The 21558-nt window shown below is 42.8% G+C and overlaps 1 protein-coding gene across 2 annotated transcripts in view; it reads left to right on the top strand.

Annotated features, from left to right (window-relative positions):
- The window catches only part of LOC136742030 (1-phosphatidylinositol 4,5-bisphosphate phosphodiesterase delta-3-A), a 28360-nt gene extending 7479 nt beyond the window's left edge, over positions 1-20881 (top strand). The window contains exons 2-16 of one of the 2 annotated variants that reach the window (XM_066698561.1): positions 2211-2378; positions 5495-5726; positions 6575-6704; positions 9477-9702; positions 10036-10237; positions 11395-11539; positions 11820-11972; positions 12913-13050; positions 13274-13306; positions 13729-13900; positions 16309-16425; positions 17055-17233; positions 17467-17602; positions 17782-17931; positions 18360-20881. In XM_066698561.1, the coding sequence (XP_066554658.1) occupies positions 2211-2378; positions 5495-5726; positions 6575-6704; positions 9477-9702; positions 10036-10237; positions 11395-11539; positions 11820-11972; positions 12913-13050; positions 13274-13306; positions 13729-13900; positions 16309-16425; positions 17055-17233; positions 17467-17602; positions 17782-17931; positions 18360-18442 (2264 nt within the window). In that variant the 3' untranslated portion in view covers positions 18443-20881. The remainder of the gene's footprint in view (positions 1-2210; positions 2379-5494; positions 5727-6574; positions 6705-9476; positions 9703-10035; positions 10238-11394; positions 11540-11819; positions 11973-12912; positions 13051-13273; positions 13307-13728; positions 13901-16308; positions 16426-17054; positions 17234-17466; positions 17603-17781; positions 17932-18359) is intronic. The other variant, XM_066698562.1, reaches the window with a different exon arrangement.
- Positions 20882-21558: the final 677 nt, after the last annotated feature.

The following is a 21558-nucleotide window of genomic DNA, read 5'->3' on the forward strand; positions in this document are numbered from 1 at the left end:
AAAGCATTTGATGTGGTCAGATTATAACAGGGCATAGTTAGGGTAGAGTATAACAGCGATTTGGGTGGAAGTTGAATGACACTTCAAGTAACCGTTTACAGATCACCGGTGAAGGTCAGTGAAGCCAGTGATTAGTGAATATCATTCGTTATCACCGTTTACAATAATAAACTTAAACTTCCCAATAAACAAATGATGAATAAATTTAAAACCACAAGAAAACCAAACCATCACTTCCTGCTCATGAGTTCTGCTGTTGATTACAATGAACAAGGCTGGGTTGAGGCAGGTAATGAAACCGGGCTGGGCTGAGAACTTTTTTTTTTTTTTCCAGCGTGTCACAGGAAGCACAACACCGAGAACTGGCTGGGATCAGTTCTGTCTTGAACAAAGCAGTCGATCAGCTGAACTTATTTCACTGTAAAATATCCCAGGTGGGATAAAGCGGCGCACTACTCTTGATCCCTTGATTGAAGAGTAGGGTAGAATTACATTTCATTTGGCTCATATGAATGGTTTTAAAGGTCCTATAGTTACTCTTCCCCCCCTAGGAATATATGTATATATAAAAAATGCTTATGTCAATCTCTTCCCTTTTATTTAGCAACCCCTTTTGTTTGTGTGGAAGCATGATTTTGAATGTTTTCCAAAAGTACAGCTGAATCCGAACCATCGCTATTGGAGAGAACTTCAGGAGCAGTTAAGAAAATGCAACCCATTTCATACCGCAGACATGTCCAAAAGTCAGGGCTGTTTTTTAAACCGCCAATACTTTAGGGGGAGAAGTGCATAATTTTACATTTTGTTTTGCGATGCTTGTTGTGATCTAGCAGTCCTCTGTTCTTAACCCCTAACTCCAGTTAAACGAATACTGGGAGCTTTCAAACTTTTCAATAGCTTTGCTATTTAAAAAAAAAAAAGATTCAAATAACCCATCATTGCCTTATTGTTAATTTTTCTGGGTCGTGTCCTACGAACCTCTTCCTGCTTTGAACACATGTATATACCCAGGGCCATATACTCCATAACCCTTGGTAAGATCGGGTTAGCTTGATTCAGTAGTTACTTCATACCTAATTTTTCTCTGTATGCAGTGTTTTTTTTTGTTGTCGTCTTTTGCAATGATTTTTATTAAACCTTTTAATGTAAAGGTGCTACATGACTTGGTTTACTGTTTACAATGATTTCCTGTAAGTGGTTTTGTTTCTTGAAATCGTTGTGAGCTTCTGATTTGGTTAAGCAGCAGACACAGGTTTGTCACTTAACTTATCTTTTCAGGGCACACACAGATGGACATGTTCAGTTCACAAAAGAACAGCATAACCCCTCATTTCCACGTCCTGTTTAGTGGAGGCTGCGTCTCTTAGTAAGGAACTATACTTCAAGGGTACCCCTAATTATAGAGAACATTTTAGATCCTAAATGAAAGGTTTCAAATGTCCAACCCAGCTCATTTTAGCAGACTCTCAATGAACGCAATCGCCAAAATATCAGAGTTTTTTTGGAACCCAACTGAAATGTGAACATTGAACTTTTTTTTGTCTTGTAGAGAGTTCAGTGATTTGTCTTCGCTCTATAATATCCCCAGCTCAGTGGGACTGTAATTAGTGGTTTTTCCTGACTCCTTCATTAGAATCTTCTTCGGTTACAGTCCTGTAGTTGCATTAAAAAAAAAAAAAAAAAAAAATCCCTATAGTGGTCTTTAAGTTTAAGGGTGTTGCACCAAGCAATTTAAAAATGTAACCTTAGACCTGCCAGTTTTTGGGCCAGCTGAGTTCTTGGTTACTGAACTTGCAATCTTAACTCAACTCATTTGTTTATTTTTAATTCTGTAGCTTACAAAATGTTGAACTCAAATGCCTGATGTTTTATATTCAACTTGAGATCTCTGTTTTCAAATCATTCGAAAGCTCTGATCAGGCAAATTATGAGCTCCGTTCATGGTTCCACTAAGCAATCGGGAGTGCAGTGGGAACCAACATCACCAGGGCCAGGGTTAAAAACCACAGTGTGAAGGGAGTGATATCAAAGTTTTAAAACCCTTGATATAACCGGTTTAAACTTAAATTTGCAGTTTTGAATTGTGATGTTATTCAATACCAAACAGTTTTCAGGCCCTGCAGAGCCCTAGCTGTGTGACTATTGTGCGAGTGTTGGCATGTGTCCATCAATTTGTCTGTTCTAACATCCGTGTGCTCTGTCTGACCCAGGGGTGGCAGAGGACAAGGACGTGCGGTTCATGCTGCGCGGCTCCAGCATGGTGAAGGTGCGCTCACCTAGTTGGCAGAAGAGCCGCTCCCTGCGGCTGCTGGAGGATGGCGTGACGGTGTGGTGCGAGTCCAGCAAGAGGTCCCGCCGTTCCACCACCGCTCAGACCTGTGAGTACCTGTGGGTGGGGAGAGGGGCCGGGGTGCACTGACCGGGTGCAAAAACACGCAGCAGAAATCTCTGCCTGTCACTTCGCAGGTCATCTCCCTCTCCACGGTTTGACCTGCACAAACAAGCAATTTAACAAGTATTCTGAAATACTTGTTCGAATCCATAGGTAGCTCCCTTTCAAAAAATACTCCCTATTTGTCCCCTGGGATACTGGTCCATCAGATCTCTCATTCAAGGCTAGCCATAGGATTCAACCACACCCTCCCAGGCCTGTAGTAAACTGTTACTTTATTCTAATTAGGCAGCACACAGCATCTAATATTAGCTCAAGGCAGGGCAGCCGCTGGGAGGACTGAAAAAAAAGAAAAAAGTTAAAATTACACAGCGTTGTAAATGGGCACACCCGAGCCAGCAGTGGTCTGAAACACCTCTCAAATCTCCCTCACACAGAATCATTCTCTGTCTCTCACACACATCTAAGCACTGTGTCTCAAGAGTTGGAAATGAAGAGATATGTGTAGTTTAACCCAATCCCTGCTTTAAATGTCTTTTGCAGCAGTATTTTAAAAACATAACTTTGTGACTGTAATTAGAATAAGGGTCTGATAATGTAATGCATCTAGAGAAGCCTGCTCAGCATAGTAGCTGTATTAGGCCTTGCAGGGATCCCTAGGAATCTTCTACTTTGTGGTGGTCTGTGCAAAGGGAGGTACATATATCTATGCTCAGTTCAGTGCTTAATTTCAGACCGCTCTGATGTGGCTGGAGAAGTGCCCGGAGGTATTATCTGATTGAAAGGTTTTTAGAGGTGGGGCTCTGACCACCAATAGCAGGGTGGGTCTCCATGTGCTTCCCACCTTGGCTGTCAAGACGTCCTGCTAGTCAGACATTAAAGGTTCTAGTCAATGCCCTTGAATTTTCTCCAGTCATGTCAGTTCTTGCTGGTGCCGTAATCCCTTGCTTTGCCTGAATCTTCTGATTTGGTGTTCTGTTCCTGCATGAGAACAACAAACATCAATATTCACTGAAAAATTCCTCCAGGGAACGACGGGGGATGTATATTAGTGTCGCACAGTAATGCCCTTACCCAGGAGGCTGAGAGGCATAGTGCAACACCCAGTAAGACCTTTGGTATCATAACAAGAGAGCGCCAGAATGACATGGACTCTGAGCTGTTTAGTTATTATTCAATAAGAGTTTCTGGTGCCACAAACCACAGTGCAACGTGAAAGTGGAGCTTAGGGCTGTAGTCACACAGGGGTTTATGGTTCCTGCATAAGTCACAGCATATACCATATGGCATAGAGATGTTATGGGAGATGTTTTGCTTGCAATTCTACAGCTTGGTTTAGATATTGTTTTGAAAGTCTCGTTAATTACAGATTTGTGTGATGCCCTTGATGAATATGATCTTTTCTGCACTCCCATCTTGTTTGGTTGCTATCAGAGCAAATGGTAGAAACCATTAACTGAACAGTGAACCTGACACTAACGGAGTTCCAGTAAGGCTCACAGTGTTTGAGCACATTAAAGTGACGTCATGCTGATCTGAATGTAGTAGTGTACAAACCCCCCACGTCAAGGGAGCGGTCTTCTGGCATAGTGGGTTGTTCCTCTGCTGGGGAGGCGGTGCGGAGTGGGTTGTTGGAGGGAAGCAAGAGCGAGACGAGTGATCGAATGCGAGCGGGGGTCCCTGACATCACAATTGCAGACTGAAGCCGTATGTGTCGAGCTCTGCTTTCTTTAAGGCTTGTGTGGGAGGCCAGTATGCAGCTCAAATGTCATGCAGGCTCTCTGCAGAATAATGTTGCCATGAGAGCAATTCTGAATAAACACTCCATCTCAATTGTATTAGAGCACAAAGAAATGAGCAGAAACCCAATACCAATCGTGGCAGGTGAATGCAGACCCGGTGTTTGCTTTTCCATTTGTTTCTTTGGAGCGGTTTGGCTCATTTTGTTTGTCTGATAAATGCTTCTTTACACAGTTGCATACTGTGATTAAATACATCTGGCCCCTAGAATCTTAATGAAAAAATATTTTCTGGATGGAATCCAGGTAAACTCGCTCCTATTCAGCCAAGGACGTCGGGCAGGGAGAAGCGCACTGAATTAACGCAGGGCTTGACGTGCCCAATGTCTCACCTGATGCAGAGAAGAGTCACCGGGGATGTCTGAGCCTGGGTGGTCATTGTCCACCGCAGCACCTGTAGCCCTGGCGGTTTGTTACAGAAGAAGTGTCATGCTGTGTAATGGGGTGAGGCAGTACAGCTGTAAGCGGGAATGATCTCAAAGTGTGAGCTGCAGCCTTTTCTGTAATTCTGGCGTTCAGTTTCCTGCACTTGTTACTGCAGCTGTGGTCTGGAATTTGTCTTTCCACTGACAAATTTCATTTATTATTATTTTGTCACTCCCTCTCTTGCCGGTAAAATGTTGAACTTGAGGCTTACATTTAAAAAATAAAATAAAAATGGTTTCTTTGTCAGTCGTGCTTTAGAAAGAGGAAAGTTGCAAGGACGTGCAGAAATGGGTGTGACTCCACCCAAAACTTGTTTAAGCATGAGCTTGTGTCCCTCTCATAGCAGCCTTTCTCTCCGTATAGTACAAGTGGTTTATGGATGGCTGCTCTGGAGCCATAAGACACTTTGCTCCTGGGGAATGTGAGGTATTTAACAGCAGGGCCTCTTGGTGTTGTGGAGTAAATCAATCTCATGTGTCTGTGCTAATGAGACCTTTTGACTGGCTGCCCACAAGAGCACAGGGCTTTGGGTCACCAGTAATCCCAAGTTAGCACACTGGCAGACTGCTTATCCCATCCAGCATAACTCTACACACCTTGGAGTGATGACAGGTACACGGCCTTGGCAATTGAGTCAGGTTATAAGTATGTATTAATCAAAGCCGTTACTGATTAAACGGGTGTTGAGCCGAGTTCTTTTTATTCATTTATTTTCCCCATCGGAGTTAAAAGCTGTCAATTGTGTTCTGTTGATCTGCATGTCGTGTTGTCAGTCTCCCCCCTTGGGTCTCCACACCGTCTCTCATCCCCATTACTCCCTAGTGTCACTCGGTGTCACCCTCCCTAACCCCCTTGCTCTCTGCTCCTTCTTGGCCAGTCTCGGTGATGGACGTGGAGTGTGTGCGGGAGGGCTGCCAGTCGGAGACTTTGCGGGGGCTGGGCGGCTCGTTGCCAGAGACTCACTGCTTCACAGTGGTGTTCAAGGCGGGCAACCGCAAGAGCCTGGACCTGAAGGGGTCCAGTGAGGAGGAGGCCCATCACTGGGTCCGGGGGCTTCGCACCCTGCAAGAGAGGATCGCCAGTATGAGCCAGAGAGACAAGCTGGAGCAATATCCTTCACATGCCTCTAACCACTGCCCTCTGGTCTTTTTCAGCTGTCCACAAACTGCCCTTCATGTCATTAGTGTGGCAGTGGGCAGGATGCGGTGAGTGGCAAATAATGACCCAAATTTGTGTGCCTGGTTTAACACTTAGGATCCCATATAGGATCCTTGTGACCTATACAGCTCTGGAAAAAATTGAGACCAAGTTCAGAAATCCATGTTAAGTGGCCTCTTAATATTTTCCAGAGGCCTAGTAAACTGGGACAATGTATATTTTTGGCAAACATGTTAAACGATTGACATGTAGGGCCACACTGGGCTCTTTAAAGCCATTATAAATGCCTTTTTCTGCAATGTTTTTGTTTTTAGCTCCAGAGCTTTTGTGCACATCTTTATAAACCTTAGGTAATCATTTTGTATTTACTTTGAATTATTCTGTAGTCCATATGAGCTGCAGGCAGTTCTCTTCTGTCGACATCATGATTGTAGTCTTTGTGCTGGCTGAGAGGCAGTGAGGCCTGAGCAATGCTAGGAATTCAGTGATGTGGGAAGAGCTAAGGTGTATAGGAATGGTATTGTCTGGGAGCAAAAGTGTGGCAGAGTGAGTCTTTTGCCGAGTACGTGTTTTGTCTGCCGCGGTGCACATCGGAGCCGGGGAGCATGCCTTAGCGCGTGCCATTTGAAGGCCATGCGTGCGTCCGGTATGGATGTGTGGGAGTGTCAATGCAGTGATTGTACCAACTCTTCCCTCCAGCAGGTTAAACCTTACTCACCTGTCAGTAGGGGCGTTACTTCAGCATGTGTATTTGTGTCCGTCTCGTTTCTGTTGACCTCCCTTGACTTGAGTCCTCTACCTGGATCTATGGCTACCTGAGGAGAGCTGACCTCAACAAGGACGGCAAGATGAGCTATGAGGAGGTGCAAAGCCTGCTGCAGATGATCAACATTCAGCTCAACGAGCAGTATGCCAAGTGTCTGTTCAAGGTGAGTTGAACCACAGTCCTGTGAGAGGCTTTCAGAGTGACAATATTGTCTTCTGAACTGGGTTAAGGCAAGGCTGTGGATATTATCAGTCCGAGAGGATGGGCATTTGCCCAATGCTGCTGGGGTTTTCTCTGTCACAGTGGGCAAATGGCTTCCTCCAGATTTGAACTACAAACCGATAAAAAACGGTGATCTCTCCAGCTGCTTGAATGGGAGCCTGGGAGGGCTTATCTTTTAATCTATGCATTGTTCTTGTTTTACACAGATGATACAGCTACAGATTTATAGTGCTAGAGATTAAAGATGTCCTTTCATCACACACACACACACACACACACACACCTGGATGAAACTCCAGCTGTTGAGACTCCTCACTCTACAAATGCAGATTAATGCCTTTTTCTTGTATATGGTGAGGGCATTACACTGGGGGTCACTGCCCATGATAAACTGACTGGCTGGCAGACTCTGAAAGGAGTTTGGACACATTAACAATCCAAACAGTATCCTAGCCTTTCCTGGAGAATTATCCCACTCCACTGGCAGATCATACCAGATGATTTAAGATCTTGTTTTCCTTTCCTGGGGTTTGTCTTAACCTTAAAGGGAGGGTCTATGGATCCAGTTCAGTCCAGAATTTATTGCCATTTCTGGTTTTTAGTTTTTGTAATGTTTGATTTTCTCCCTCAAGAGATGAGGATCTCGAAAACCAAAGATTTCCACTGAGATGAGATACTGAGCCCCAGTGCTGCAGGTTCTATTGCAGAGTTGTCAGCCTGTGGGGTTGGAAGACTTTTTTTTTTTTTTGGGGGGGGGGGGGGGTGGGGGTGTGTGGTTCCTAACGGGAGCTCCGAGTTCCTCAATCATTTGAATTATTTTCTCAGTTTATAGATTTTCAATTTTTATTTGACAGCCAATGACAAAATCATTTCGGAGTCTGGAGGGAAGAATTATAATCATCCAGTTAGTTGTTAAATTAGACCAATTAAGGAGCTCAGAGCTGGGCTGGAACAAAAAACAAACCCAAAGACCTTCTGACCCTCCCTGTTTTATAGGGATGTTCCAACCATCGAAACGTGGAAAGAATGGGCATCTCAATTGTTAAGCAAGCCATTAACTTGAATTAAGTCCTCATTAATTTACATAAACCAGCTGAGCAGAATAGGCTACTTTTCAGCTTACATTTGTGTTGATGTCGTGCACAAGGGGATTTTTGCTTTTTGAGTGTTATCTGTGTTCAATAAATGTCTTAAAATTGTTCCAGAACTCAACCAATTGTAGAACTGTTGCTGTAAAGTTTAAATACCATAGTCATAGTAATTTTATTTTCATTACGTGAGGAATTGGGAATCATTATCAAACTGTTTAAAAAGATAAAATAAACTGGTGTGGAACCTGTACAGTACATTTCCTAGCCTGAGTATAGATTAATACAGAACTGAAAAGTGGCTAACTAAGAAATTCCACTTTCAAATTGGCAGTAAAAATGATATTACTATAGATCAAACACTCATCTTCCAATTGCATCAGGTATTACAGCCAGTCTCTGTGCTCATTTGAACAAATTTGTCAGATATTCCACTAGACCAGGATTCAGTCAGAACTGTGTCCCATCCACCAGTCACATGGTCCAAAGCCACAGCTAGATGGCTGTGTTCCATTGGATAGAATCGAAGCTTCTGGTAAACCAAGAGTTGCCATCAAGGCCAGGTGTGGCTGGAATCCACAGTTTGTGGAATTAATTGTTTATGCACATTGATTTTTTGTCATTTTGAAATGAAAGCAGAAAATGCTTGTTGGCAAAGGGGAATCAAGTTTCCTTTTCAACAAGTGGCCTCTGCAGATTAAAAGTTCCCCTCAGGAGGCTAGATCGTATTTTGTGTGTTGGTTGCCCGGTCTATGGGGTGCTATAGTGTCTAGGTTAAGAAGTGAGGAGGCCTCTGGCTGTCAGACTCAGACAGTCTGTAGTAAATGTCTGCATTCAATTACCAACACAAGCAGAGCCAGAGAGCAAGTATGCTTGCTTTAAAAAAAAAAAATAAAAAAAAAATGTGCTGATCCAATGCTTCCATGGATAGCATCTCCATCTGCTGAATGCACTCCTACTGAACCATCCACGTATTGAAGAAAACTGAGACGTTTGTTAACAGGGGATTGAAAGCCTAGCTGACTACTAATTAATGAGTAAATGGAAGCATTTTTAAATCTCTGCCCTCATTAGATTTCCAGGAAAAGGGGCTTTATACTATATCCAAGGAGATGGTCACTATAGTTACCTGAAAAGTCTTGCTAAAAGTTTTGCTAATTGAAAGGTCCCTGGATGACTAGAATTACTAGAACAGGGGTAGGCCACCAACACTGATGGGCAGTAGTGTGAAGTAGTGGTGAGGGCTCTGGACTCTGGAGCGGAGGGTCGTGGGCTCAATCCTAGGTGGGGGCACTGCTGTTGTCCCCTTGAGCAAGCTACTTCACCTAGATTGCTCCAGTAAATGCCCAGCTGTACAAATGGGTAAATGTAAAACATAATGTGATATCTTGTAACAATTGTAAGTCACCCTGGATAAGGGTGTCTGCTAAGAAGAGTAGTAATAATAATAAATTGTATACAAATACTAGGGGTAGGCATTACTTATGGTCTATGCACATAGTTTTGGAGGCTGTCCGCTATGCATCTTTAAAAGCTGTGAACCAGAAGGGCCTGAAAACCAACAACAACAAACGGTGTGGAACTGGTCACATTAGGTACTGTATGTGCATGTCTGTGCCTTGCAGCAGTGCGACCGTTCGGCAAACGGGCGTCTGGAGAACAGCGAGATCGCAGAGTTCTGCCGCCGGCTGATGCGGAGGCCGGAGCTGGAGGCGATGTTTCGGAGATACTCGGGGAATGACAGTGCCCTCTCTGCCGAGGAGCTCAAGGAGTTCCTTCGTGACCAGGGCGAGGAGGCCACGCTCAAACAGGCCACGCATGTCATCAACACCTACGAGCTCAACAACAGGGGTAAGCCACCAACACTGATAATAACCATGATAATGATTGATGGTGACTGTTACTGAAAACAGGATTTAATCACTGGTGTTACTACTATTACTCCTAATTATAGAAAGTAGAAGATAAATACTTTAATAACAGGTTAAGGAATCTGCTATAATCTGTAAAGTGCATTATTCATTAATCAGTTTATTTTAATTCCTTTTTGTGTTTTTTTTTGTTTTGTGTCATTTTGATTTGGAGCTTTTATTTAAATAAAGTGCTTTTTGTAAAAAAATAAAAAATAAAATCTATCCCTCTTATCCCCCCACACCTTTTTCCCTTTCTACTTTCCTGTGGTAGCCAAGCAAAGCCAGTTCATGACTCTGGACGGGTTCACCATGTACCTGCTGTCCAGCGAGAGTGATGTGTTTAACCCTGCACACGCCAGTGTCCACCAGGACATGACGCAGCCCTTGGCGCACTACTTCATCTCAGCCTCCCATAACACCTACCTGACCAAGGACCAGATCACCAGCACCAGTAGCACTGAGCCCTACATCAGGTATAGTTCACTGCCCTTCCTGCTCAAATCTACAGCCTTTTCACATCCAGGAGAATAGTCTGGTTTCACCCTTCCCCTCATTGTACTGGGGCTGTGCTGTATCATGCAGTTTGTGCACATTGTGCTATTCTCATTGCCTAACATCTACCTTAGAGCTGGTTATATTCTATTATATAATAAACGGGGATTAGATTTCCTGAGATAAAAGGCATCAGACAAATGCATAAATACTTCTGCTAATACAAATGAAGAACCCATGCAGAAATATCAATCAATTTTTAGAGTATAGTGTGCTTTGCAGCAAGATGGCATTGAGTGCTTCACATTTAAGACAATCCGAAAATGTATAGAACATTAATAAAACTAAATGATGGCACAAAAACTCAAAATTGTAATCCCAGCCAGCCAGCAGAATACATGCTGTGAATTGGGAACATGAGACGTCATTCTGGATATATAAAGATCTCAAGATCCCTTGTTCACAATGAGTTCTGATCGACACCAAATCACAAGCAAACCTCTTATCTTTATATTGGAGCACCAGCAATTACATTTCATGCAGTTATATTGTCCAACTGCAAAACACGTCTGAGCTGCATTGATTGACACCGGCTCTGTGAGAATGACTAGATTGATCGGGGCTTCATTAAACTGAAAGGTTTAATTTTGTTAATTAAAAAAATTCAACATGTATGACCTACATTGATGCAGCAATGTTGTTGTAGCAGTTTCCTGCTGGTATTCTGGAAATGGGCCAATGCGGGTTTTACAATGGATGAATTTGCCCACATTGCCCGCATGGACCCAACCAGTACATGTTTGCTGGAAACCGCTAACTAGGGTAATCTACCAAATACCAACTAACATATCTCCACAACTGTGTGCTACTGCAGAGTTCAGTGTGTTCCCTCAAGAACTGTTTGAGCAGGAAGAGGAGGAGATGGTAGCTATTGGAACAGGATGTGTCCGTTGGGTCATGTAAAAAAGGACTGCACTTTAATAAATTATCGGGGGGGAAGGGTGCTTGACAAGCTTCTTTTGGATTTTTGGGGGGGTGGGGGCGGGCACATATCCTCCCCACCTCCATAAATTACGCCCATGGCTGTGACAGTGTGCAGGGGCTGGTCCCTAATGCTGTGTGGTGGCCATGTCTGCAGGGCTCTGAACCAGGGCTGCCGCTGTGTGGAGCTGGACTGCTGGGATGGGGACAAAGGCGAGCCAGTGATCTGCCATGGCCACACACTGACATCCAAGATCCCCTTTAAAGAGGTCATCCAGACCATCGCTGAGTATGCCTTCAAGGTATTGCACAGCTCCACTATAGAGCTGCATTTTCTTTGCTTGATTTGTTTTTTTTAAATCCTGCCTGTAGGTGTACAGCGGTATACACCAAGAATGCTGATTAGTGTCCAGTCTTCGACTACGGATCAATAAGGGTTGCTCTTAGAGATGCTACTTTAAGGTTGGCGTTCACTCGCTCAAGCTGTTTCTCACAAGTACAATCTGTCATGCTTCGGGTCAGAGGAGCTTTAGTCCAGCTCTGAATGAGTGCTCATGGGATCTCCCCTTTCGGTCTAATCAGGCCTCTCCATACCCCCTGATCCTGTCCCTGGAGAACCACTGTACAGTAGAGCAGCAGAGCGTCATGGCTCACCACCTCCGCACCATCCTGGGAGACAGTCTGGTCACCAAGCCCCTCAACGGCCAGCTGACCAAGAGCCTACCCTCCCCAGAGGTATGACATCTCCATCTGCTTTCCCCAACCACAGTAGTGTTGAAGCCTGGTTTACATTCAGTTCCGTTCCGTTTTAATTTGGCCTAGCGCCCTTCGGAAAGGGACCACCACAGTTCAATACAGAGTCAAAGAAAGGTATAAACAAACTGATACAGTTTATTGAAATTGTCTCAGAGGACAACTCTTCTGACAATCGGACCAAATATTAGAATTGAAAAAACAGACAATTTTGCAAAGTGGCTGGAGCTGTAATTAAGGAAATAAATATATGTATGTGTAGTGCTTTCTGTAAAGGCAGGCTATGTAAATGGCGCTGGCGCTGGCTACCACTTAACATCTCTGTGTAAACCAGGCTTTGATACAAAGTGCTTTCAATCTCTTCAGACACCACTAGGGAGTCAGTCCAGTGCAAGATTTCATCACCCCTCACTCACTGTACATTTTAATACAGCACTTATCATGTCACAGAGGGGTCAGATGACAAGGTAGCAAGGCTCGAGACTCAATCCGCTTGAAATAAAATGCCGCAAATGGTTATCATCTACAGCATGATTTGAGACATGGGGCCCATCTGGTATCTGCAGCAGGACCACCCCCATCTTCACTGGCGGTGGAGCATGCGCAGTACTGCCACCTGCTGGCTCAGGCAATGTAGTTGGTAGTAGATTTGACCCAGTGTGTGTGAGCAGTCGAGTATTATCGGTCACCTTCATGCTCTTGTTTTCCTTTTGTCTGCGCCTTGACTTAACTTAAAACAAAATGTTCCAAGAGGAAATGTGCACCACCTACATAGGACGCACCATGATCCAAGACATTATGGAGTATGTAGATGCAGATTTACAGTGCATTACATTTAATATAGGGCTTGTGGGATGGGAGGGGCTTGTGGGAAGGGGAAGAGCTGCTTTTTCTTTAATGGATTCCTATTGACTGGGGGCAGGAGCTGAAGGGGCGGATCCTGGTGAAGGGGAAGAAGGAGCATGTGCACAAAGTCGATACCTCCAGCTCCTCAGGCTCCTCAAGTTCGGAGGACGAGCGAAGGAGCGGGATCAAGAACAAAAAGGAGGAAGTGGGCAAGGTGAGGCTGTCAGAGCTGAATGGCTGTACCTTTTCTGGCCCGTGTCCACTTTACCATTGAGCACAATGAAAATAACCTCAACCTAAAACATTTTATACACCAGTGTCACCAGTTTTATGGTAAGTTTAGTGTAAGCCTCAGGCACAGAACTAATGTGTCAAACCTCTGTGAGCTGCTTCCGTTCTGGCTCCTGTAACACACCCAATCTTCCGCTTTCTTTCAGGAATCCTCTCCAGTTGCCAATGGAAGCAAATCGGTAAGACTGCCAAGTGATCATCTGGTTTTCATGAAACAAGCCTGCCATTCGCTCTCCCTCCCTCCCTGTGTCTCATACTAATGCAGACCTCTGCAATTTTAAAGCAAGCAAAATTGTCCACATCCCCTTCTAAATATCTGCTCTTTGCCTGAGCATCCATGTCAAGTCAGGCTACCACTGCACTTGCACTTTGTCCTTCTTTGCTTTCAAGGCTGCTTGGTTCTAATATAATCAGTATAATGCCCTCTTCCTCTCCCTGTCTCTTTCAGTTTCTTTCCCTCTCTCCATCTGTCTTTCTGACATTCAATAAAAGTCCTGTCTTTTACCTGTTTTTCAGTTTTCCATAAATTAGACTTGTCATTTGCTCAATCTCTGTAATTGGCCATATGGCTGTGCAATCTCTCTGTGGCCCTCATGGGCAGCATGTGTGTCCCCTCCAGTCAGTCTCCTCCAAGCTGTCACCGGACCTTTCGGCCCTGGTAGTGTACTGCCGCAGTGTGCCCTTCCCTGGCTTCAGTGAGGCCACAAAGAAGCCACCCACCGAGATGTCTTCATTCTCAGAGAGTGAGGCCCAGCGTCACAGCAAGGAGTCAGGTAACCAGTGGCGGCTCTAGACCATTTCAGCTGGGGGGCCTGGCTGGTGCCAGTTGTAATATTAGGGGCCCCATCAATTTCTTTGCGGTACTGGATTAGGGTGGTGTTTTGGTGGGGGGTGGGGGGGGTGGAAACTACTCTTGTTCCTGTAAATTAGTAGCTTTTTCGTGTGCTTGTACTTTTGAGTATTTTTCAAATGTGGTAATTTTTTACTTTTACTTAAGTATGTTTTAAGTATTGTACTTCACTACTTTTTAAAAAGGCATTCGTTACAGAGTACGAAAAAAAAAAAAAAGGGTGACAGACGGACAAATAGACCAATAAATTAAGGAGCAATACATTGAAATGCAAGGCATTCCACCCACAAAACTCAAGAGGCAAATCTAATCATGTGTCGTGATGGTTACGGGTGGTCAGTCCATTAATCAAAGATTTGAAGTTAGTCATCCAGTCCAGTTGCAGTAAGGTATCTAGCCACGAGTATTAGTGAGTACACTGCAAAAAATACAAGTCTTATCAAGTATATTTATCTTGTTTCCAGGCTAGAAAATATAACCATCCTTAAAATAAGATGCATTTCCTTAACAAGCAAGATAACTTGTTTCTAAGAAAATATGCCTTGAATATGTTGTATTTTGTCTTGTTCCATTGGCAGATTTTTTCACCTATTTCAAGCAAATTTCAAGAAAAAAAAAAAAAAAGGATGGTTAGATTTTTTTTAGCCTGGAAACAAGAGAAATGTACTTGATAAGACTTGTATTTTTTGCAGTGTAGGGGTGTATATTGTTTGAGCGTTTCATTTCGACCATCAAATTTAATTTAATCAAATTCACCAAACCAATATTAATTCAAGTATCAGAAAAAACTAAATGACAACCAACGGTAAATATCTGTGTGCGCATTTCTCCCGCTTATCCGTTCTTCTATGTCACTAAATATTTGAATTAAATACCTATACGGCGTTTCAGCTGTGAACTCCTCAAATGTAACCGCGGAACCTGCAGTTCATGTGGTGGGATATACTGAATACAATATAGCATGTTATAACAATGAAAGTGTTATAATCATGTTGATTCCTGAAACATGATTTTCTACAAGTCATATATTAAAATATTATTGTCATTATTTTATTAGCAGATTTGCAAATGCTATAGCTATCGTCTGCCTGCCCTGTAATAGTCTCGGCAAGTTTCTAACTTTCCTTTTGGAATTCAGTCTCAATCTCGTTGCAAACCCCGGTCTCTGGATCAATGCTTTGATAAGTCACCTGTTTGATGCTAATTATTTTACATTGTAGGGTACTGTAGTGTAGAAAAGCGCGTTTACTGCATTGGTGTACACGGCTGTAATACTAGACACGGAGCCATTTCAAAGAGCTTTCACATTGCATAATACTGTAGGGCTATGCAATATTTCAGTTTCATGCAAATTTTATAACTAGTTATGTTTTATAATTGTATGTCTTCTAAGATGTGCATACAGATTTATATAATGTGTAAAGGTTGTTTTATAATTTCTTGTTTATGTACATGTGCACGTTTTGATACATAATTGAAGAATGGCAGGTGACATAGCTCTTGTCTGCCTGTCCTCTGATTGGATCAACAAGTTTCTAATGTTCCTTGGAATTCAATCATGACAACTCCAGAAAACTGTTCATGCAAATCTAGAACTCCATAGTCCATTTAAAGTGCGTTTCATAAGCCCTTAACATTAATTTACTGTTAATATTGTTATTGATTTCCTGGCTGGCAGTGTTAAAATAGTTGTTCAATATGTCAAAAAAACGAACTGAATCGAAAATGTATGGAATAGTTGCATCCCTATTAGTGAGCAAACATTTGAAGAGCTTTGTGACAAAACGTGATAATTAAGCCAATTCCACACAATTCAAGTTCTTGCTATGGATATACTCCTAGAGGGTACCCTTTTCACATAGTATACACAGTTTAATCTAAAATGAGTTATGTCTTGTAACCCCAAGGCTAAAAACTGCTTTTTTCCCCAGAGGTGGAAAGCGTACTGAAAAATCCTACTGAAGTAGACTGAGTGTTGCTTCAAAACTGGAATCAAGTGATTGGTTGAGCAAATTCTAGCTATATATAGGGTGTATAAAATGTGGGATCTTGTGCACACCTCATGTTGTTATAGTTCTGATTTTAACATCTTTTTGGTCATGTTCTTGCCATTTCCTTTTTAAAAGGTCAATCTTTGTTTTTAAAAAAAAAAAAAAAAAAAAAAAAAAAAAGTTGACTTGCATAGTAGGTGTTGGAAAGCACTTCATCGTGAGGGTTTATTTTTATTGTGCTATTATTATTTATTATTACATTAAGTTATTATTTATTAGTACCATAAGTACCCTTGGTGAATCAATCCATTGCTCTCCTTGTCCCTTCCTCCATCTGCAGGGAAAGCATTTGTACAGCACAACACCCGACAGCTGAGCAGAATCTACCCTTCTGGACAGCGCATCCAGTCCTCCAACTACAACCCTCAGACCATGTGGAACTGCGGCTGTCAGATTGGTGAGCACGGCTCTTTCATGGGCACTCCTGTTCCATTACAAATACTGGTGTTTCCCACTGTAGGCCTGACTGTAACTGCACAAAGAATGTTCATATTCCATGCATACATGCACATTTCCTATTTTAGTTAAGGCCAGAATGCCAAGGTGCATGATAGCAATATTTTGGCATTGGGAAGCTGGAGAGGTTTTCCACTGCTTTGATTTAACCAGGCAGTTTAGTCCTACTACTAGATTGGCACCTCAAGACTTAGACCAAATCTAAACTTCAACCTGTCCACGAATGGCAGATGACCAACTCCAATCAGGGTTTAAACTTCTTTAAAGTCACTTTCTATGACTTAAAAATGTGATGGGGTGTAAGATGCTAATCATGGGGAAAGTCAAAGTTACGATTTGGTTTAGGCCTAAGTGTGGGGACAGATTTTGTGAAGAGTTTAAGAAGGAAGAAGGGTTTAAAAAGAACTTGACCTCTTCTGTCCTGCTACCTTGTGTGCCCCTTTGCACAGGTAGTATGGTTGGCATTCTGTGGTTCACTGCTTTTTGATTGGCTGTGATATGCCATGGGCTGCAGTCAAAAGTCTGATTTTAACAGAGTTCTGCCTGGTGACTGGGTCTGTCGTCTTGCAGTGGCTCTCAACTTCCAGACACCAGGAGAGCAGATGGACTTGAACCAGGGCCGTTTCCTCCCTAATGGCCGCTGCGGGTACGTCCTCAAACCCAACTTCCAGCGCACCAGGGACAATACCTTTGACCCTGAGAACCCCACCCAAGGCTTGGGCTGCCGGCCCACACAGCTGACCATTAAGGTGAGAAGGAATTGTGAGATAGGCAGGGAGGTGTGAAGAGCAATGTGTAGTTGTGCTGAGGTACTGGATAAGTGGCTACCAGCTCGTATGCTCTTTAAATTGTCTGTACTGTAATATGTAACTGTTCATCAGTCTGTACTGTAATTGTCATCTTAATATTTAACGTGCAAAGAATGGTGAATTTCTCAACTCCAGTCGTGATCGATGCTGATATGTCCTCTCTCCCCGGCCAGGTGATCTCTGCCCAGCAGCTGCCCAAGCTGAACATGGACAAGCCAAACTCCATTGTGGACCCGCTGGTCAGGATAGAGGTGCATGGGGTGCCGGCTGACAATGCCAAGGCGGAGACTCCACATATCAACAACAACGGTACGTCACCCGCAGCTCCCTGTTCGCCTCCTCTCCAGTGCTTTATCTGAATGGGCTTTCCTGGTTAAAGTTGGAATAGTCTAGTTACAATTTTTTTTCTCATGGGGCCCCTTGTTCTTTTGGCCATGTTCCGGCACCAGAGATTCATATGTGTGATGTTTTTTCCGTCCCGGCTGCAGGTTTCAATCCCCTGTGGAACACCACTCTCTCCTTCAAAATCCTGGTCCCTGAGCTGGCGCTGATTCGCTTTGTGGTGGAGGATCATGACCTGACCTCCAGCAACGACTTTGTGGGCCAATTCACCTTGCCCTTCCCCAGCCTACGAAGAGGTACCTACCCAGCTGAGTGTCAGTCTGTGTCCCTGCAGGTCTGCCTGCCAACCTGCCTGTCAACCTGCCTGTCTTTTAGCTCTGCCTACATCAGTCTTTCTCTGAAACAAATGATACACAATAAAGAAAAATTAAGCATTTGAGTTTTGTTAACATTTCCCTACTTTGCATTTTTTACTCATTAGAGAAAACAAGTGTTCATTTTTCAACTGTCAACGTTTTATGAATATGACCCTAGAGGGTTGACTAATGAGATGGATTAGTTGGTGTCTGTTGGGAACAAATGGGGATGAAAACACTAAGATGGCCACCCACTGCATGAACTCCACTCCATTCTCAAGTGGGAATCCTTGGATGAATTTACTCTGCCAACCAAGTGTCCACTCCCCCCCATTTTCTCCCATGACCTTTCACCTTTTGTCTTTCAGGATACCGGCATGTTCATTTGCTGAAGGCTGATGGCTCCTCTCTAGCCCCAGCCACTCTCTTTGTCCATATCAAAGTCTCCTAACTGGGCTCCACAAAAAGCATTTCCCCCCCCATGCTGTGTAAGCCTCCCCACCTCCCATCAGTTCCAGTCTGTATGCGCACAACCCTGGACAACCACTGGCCTTGGGAGGGGGTGGGGTGTTGGCAATGTCTGCCTCAGGACAATTATACCAAAAATAACCCTCCAAGTGCCTGGGAGAATGAAGATTTTGATGCACTCCAGGTTGAAGTGAAGAAGGGAGATCCCAGAAAGATCTGATTGAAGTGTTACAGCAGTGTTAAAAGGGTCTTGTGAACTGGCTGTTCTGGTACCTGGGACCCAGCTTGCTACTTTCCTTATAGGAGCCTAAACATTTTACATGAACCGATTTTAATATTTTAATTTTGCCTTTTAATCATCAACCTCCTCAGTTACTTGACGTCTGTAGAAATCCCTTGCCAAACCTTCCCTTCGATCAAGATGTGGGGAGTGGGTCTGGGGTGGGGGAGTGGGCTACCAAGGGCCTTCTCTGTGTCAGATTGCTCAGCAGTCTCTTAATGTGAAAAGTGTTACAGCTGACTTCAAAATCCCTGGATAAGCTACCGAGAGATGCTGGGACAGGGAGTGAATCTTTTATTTTAAAATGCAGACATCCATGACTGGAGGATACTGCCAATTGTTTTTTATTGTTTTTTAAACTAGAGCAATACAAGTTGCCCAAGACCAATGCACCTTGTTTTTACTGCACACCCAGGAATGTCCCGTTTTTTTAAATCACTGAGCCTCCTTGCTAAGCCATGGTATGACAGAGGGCTTGGAGGACCATGGTCTTAAAAATCCCCCTGCAGTTGTACTGGTCACACTGCGTGCTTTGATCCAGGCCTATACACTAGCAATGTGAAGCATGTGTCCTTGTATAAATATGTCCGTGTAAAAAATGAGTAGTAATGTTATACTGTAATCTGTGGTAATTTTATACTGTATTGCAATCGCCACCACAATTTAAAACACTAAATGCTTATTGGAGCTGTACAGTACTACCCTTGTGGGCATTACTGAACTAAATTGGTGGCTGCTCATCCATGTAGTAAAAGTGTAGGAAAAGAATGGGTAAATGTGCAAAAAAATCAGGAATTATCCTTTTATATTGTGAACCTTCCTGAGGGCTGCAAGGGCAAGACATTAATTATTGTAAAGGGGAAATTAAACCGGATTATCTCAAAAGCTATTAAAAGCCTAAAGTAGGTCAGCAAAAAAACTAAAATAGCAATGTAATCATCCCTAAGTGTAAATCAGCTGCGATTTCTCATTTGTTTTGAGCCAAATACCTCAAAACGCACAGGGCACAATTTGGCAGCCGCCCACCACTGGTTATCCTTGTCCTGAGGGAAAGGGTGAAGAGTAGCTACTTCACTGGGACACAAACTGGCAACTATCAAAGCTTATGATATATATATATTTTTTTCTTTTAAACCTATTTCTTGATTTTTGTAATTTCAAGTTGTTCTATAGTTAGAAAGTGTTTCAGGTGAATACCTTTTAACTGCATTGTGGAGCTACTGAAAATCAAAGGTCAATTATAGCCAATCCAATTAATTGTAGTGGTGCTAGGCATAAAGCGTAGTTATGCGTTTCAGTTCTTCAATGTCTTATTTTATTATTTTTTAAAACTATGATCTTAGCCACTCCAGTCTTTGAAAACAGTTCTAAGATTATTTAGCTTGTTTTTGATCTATAATGTATTGGGATTTATCTAATTAAGGTTTACTGGAATAACTCAATCCTGACTTCTGAAGATTTCCCATAATTAATCTGTTTGTATTTATTGTTTATTTTTTAATTGACAGATTTCCTGTCGTAGCTATTTAAATAATAGTAATACAGTATATAAATGGTATAGGAGTACTAAAACTTTTACTTAGTCTGTAAATTAGTCTTAGTAAAATATTACATATAATCTTACCCATAATAGCTTGCAGCATTCCCCCCCTTTTTTCTTAGCTGTGTTTCCTCCTTTGCTATGCTGCCTCTATTTAGTCTTCCCATTCCTTTTGTCAGTTTTCAATTTCATTTTTATATTTTTTTAATCTGTAAAATGTCTGTCCAATTGGGACACCTTTACAGTGAGGAGTGAAGTCCTCATAAATTTTATTATGCAAAAGAAAATGTGTAGTCAAATTTTATACTGTAATCTGTGGTAATTGTACCGGTTTAGCAAAAAAACTCCTTAATTCTATCTATGCAAATCTCCTCAAAATAAAGTAACAAAGGTAGATGATGCTGTTGGTAAGTGTTACAAGAGCCTGGTGCTCACAACAGCTAAAATGTCTCCGTCCCCACCCCAGGTGTGTGAAGTCTTATCATTGTGATCCAAAAGGAGCGTCCTTGATTAGATTTCCTTTCTTTCCGGGGATACTGCTGCTAGGGTCATTCTTGTATGGTTACTGACCAGCCAAAGCAATAAACATGTCATGTTACACATTTACCTTTCTGTAATGTATAAATCAGTGAAGGGGTGAAAAAATTGAACTTCGGTTTTGAAGGAAGAACTTGTTCAGTACACTAATCTGCAGGATACTTCAGTGGGTGGCAGGTTATGAAGATGTGTGGTCTGTTGTGATGTGTACAAGCTAGGAGAAGCATGTGCTAACCTCATTAAACGCCTTATGTTCCAGAAATGTGTGGATTTTTTGTATTGTGTATTGGATGCATTGTGCAGGAAAGCAAGACTCCCACCACAGGACATTACAGGTGTGCAGGCAGGGGGTTAGTGGCAGCTCTACAGGGATGTCAATTGAGCAAAGAGATTCTCTGTGATCAATAGATCATTAGATATCCTTATGCCATCACATGGTTTAAGATATTACTCTTTTACAAGACACTACTTTTAATGGTGAAGGTAGTGTTTTATTTTTTGTATCCACTTAACTCCTTTATAGATTGGTGTGTAAGCACAGCCATTTCCACAGTACTTTTCATCACATCAGAAGGAACCCACACACTTTTACTCAATAGCATAGTATAGCTTAATAAGATTGCAGATGTCCCTTCTGTGCAGTGGCACAGTGTGACAGTTCTACACCAACACATCTCTCTACAAATTAACCAGACAAATACTCCGGAGCAGGGCTGGACACTTCTGAAAATGAATTGGGATG

This window comes from Amia ocellicauda, chromosome 3 (genome assembly GCF_036373705.1).
Source record: "Amia ocellicauda isolate fAmiCal2 chromosome 3, fAmiCal2.hap1, whole genome shotgun sequence".
NCBI classification, from domain to species: Eukaryota; Metazoa; Chordata; class Actinopteri; order Amiiformes; family Amiidae; genus Amia; species Amia ocellicauda.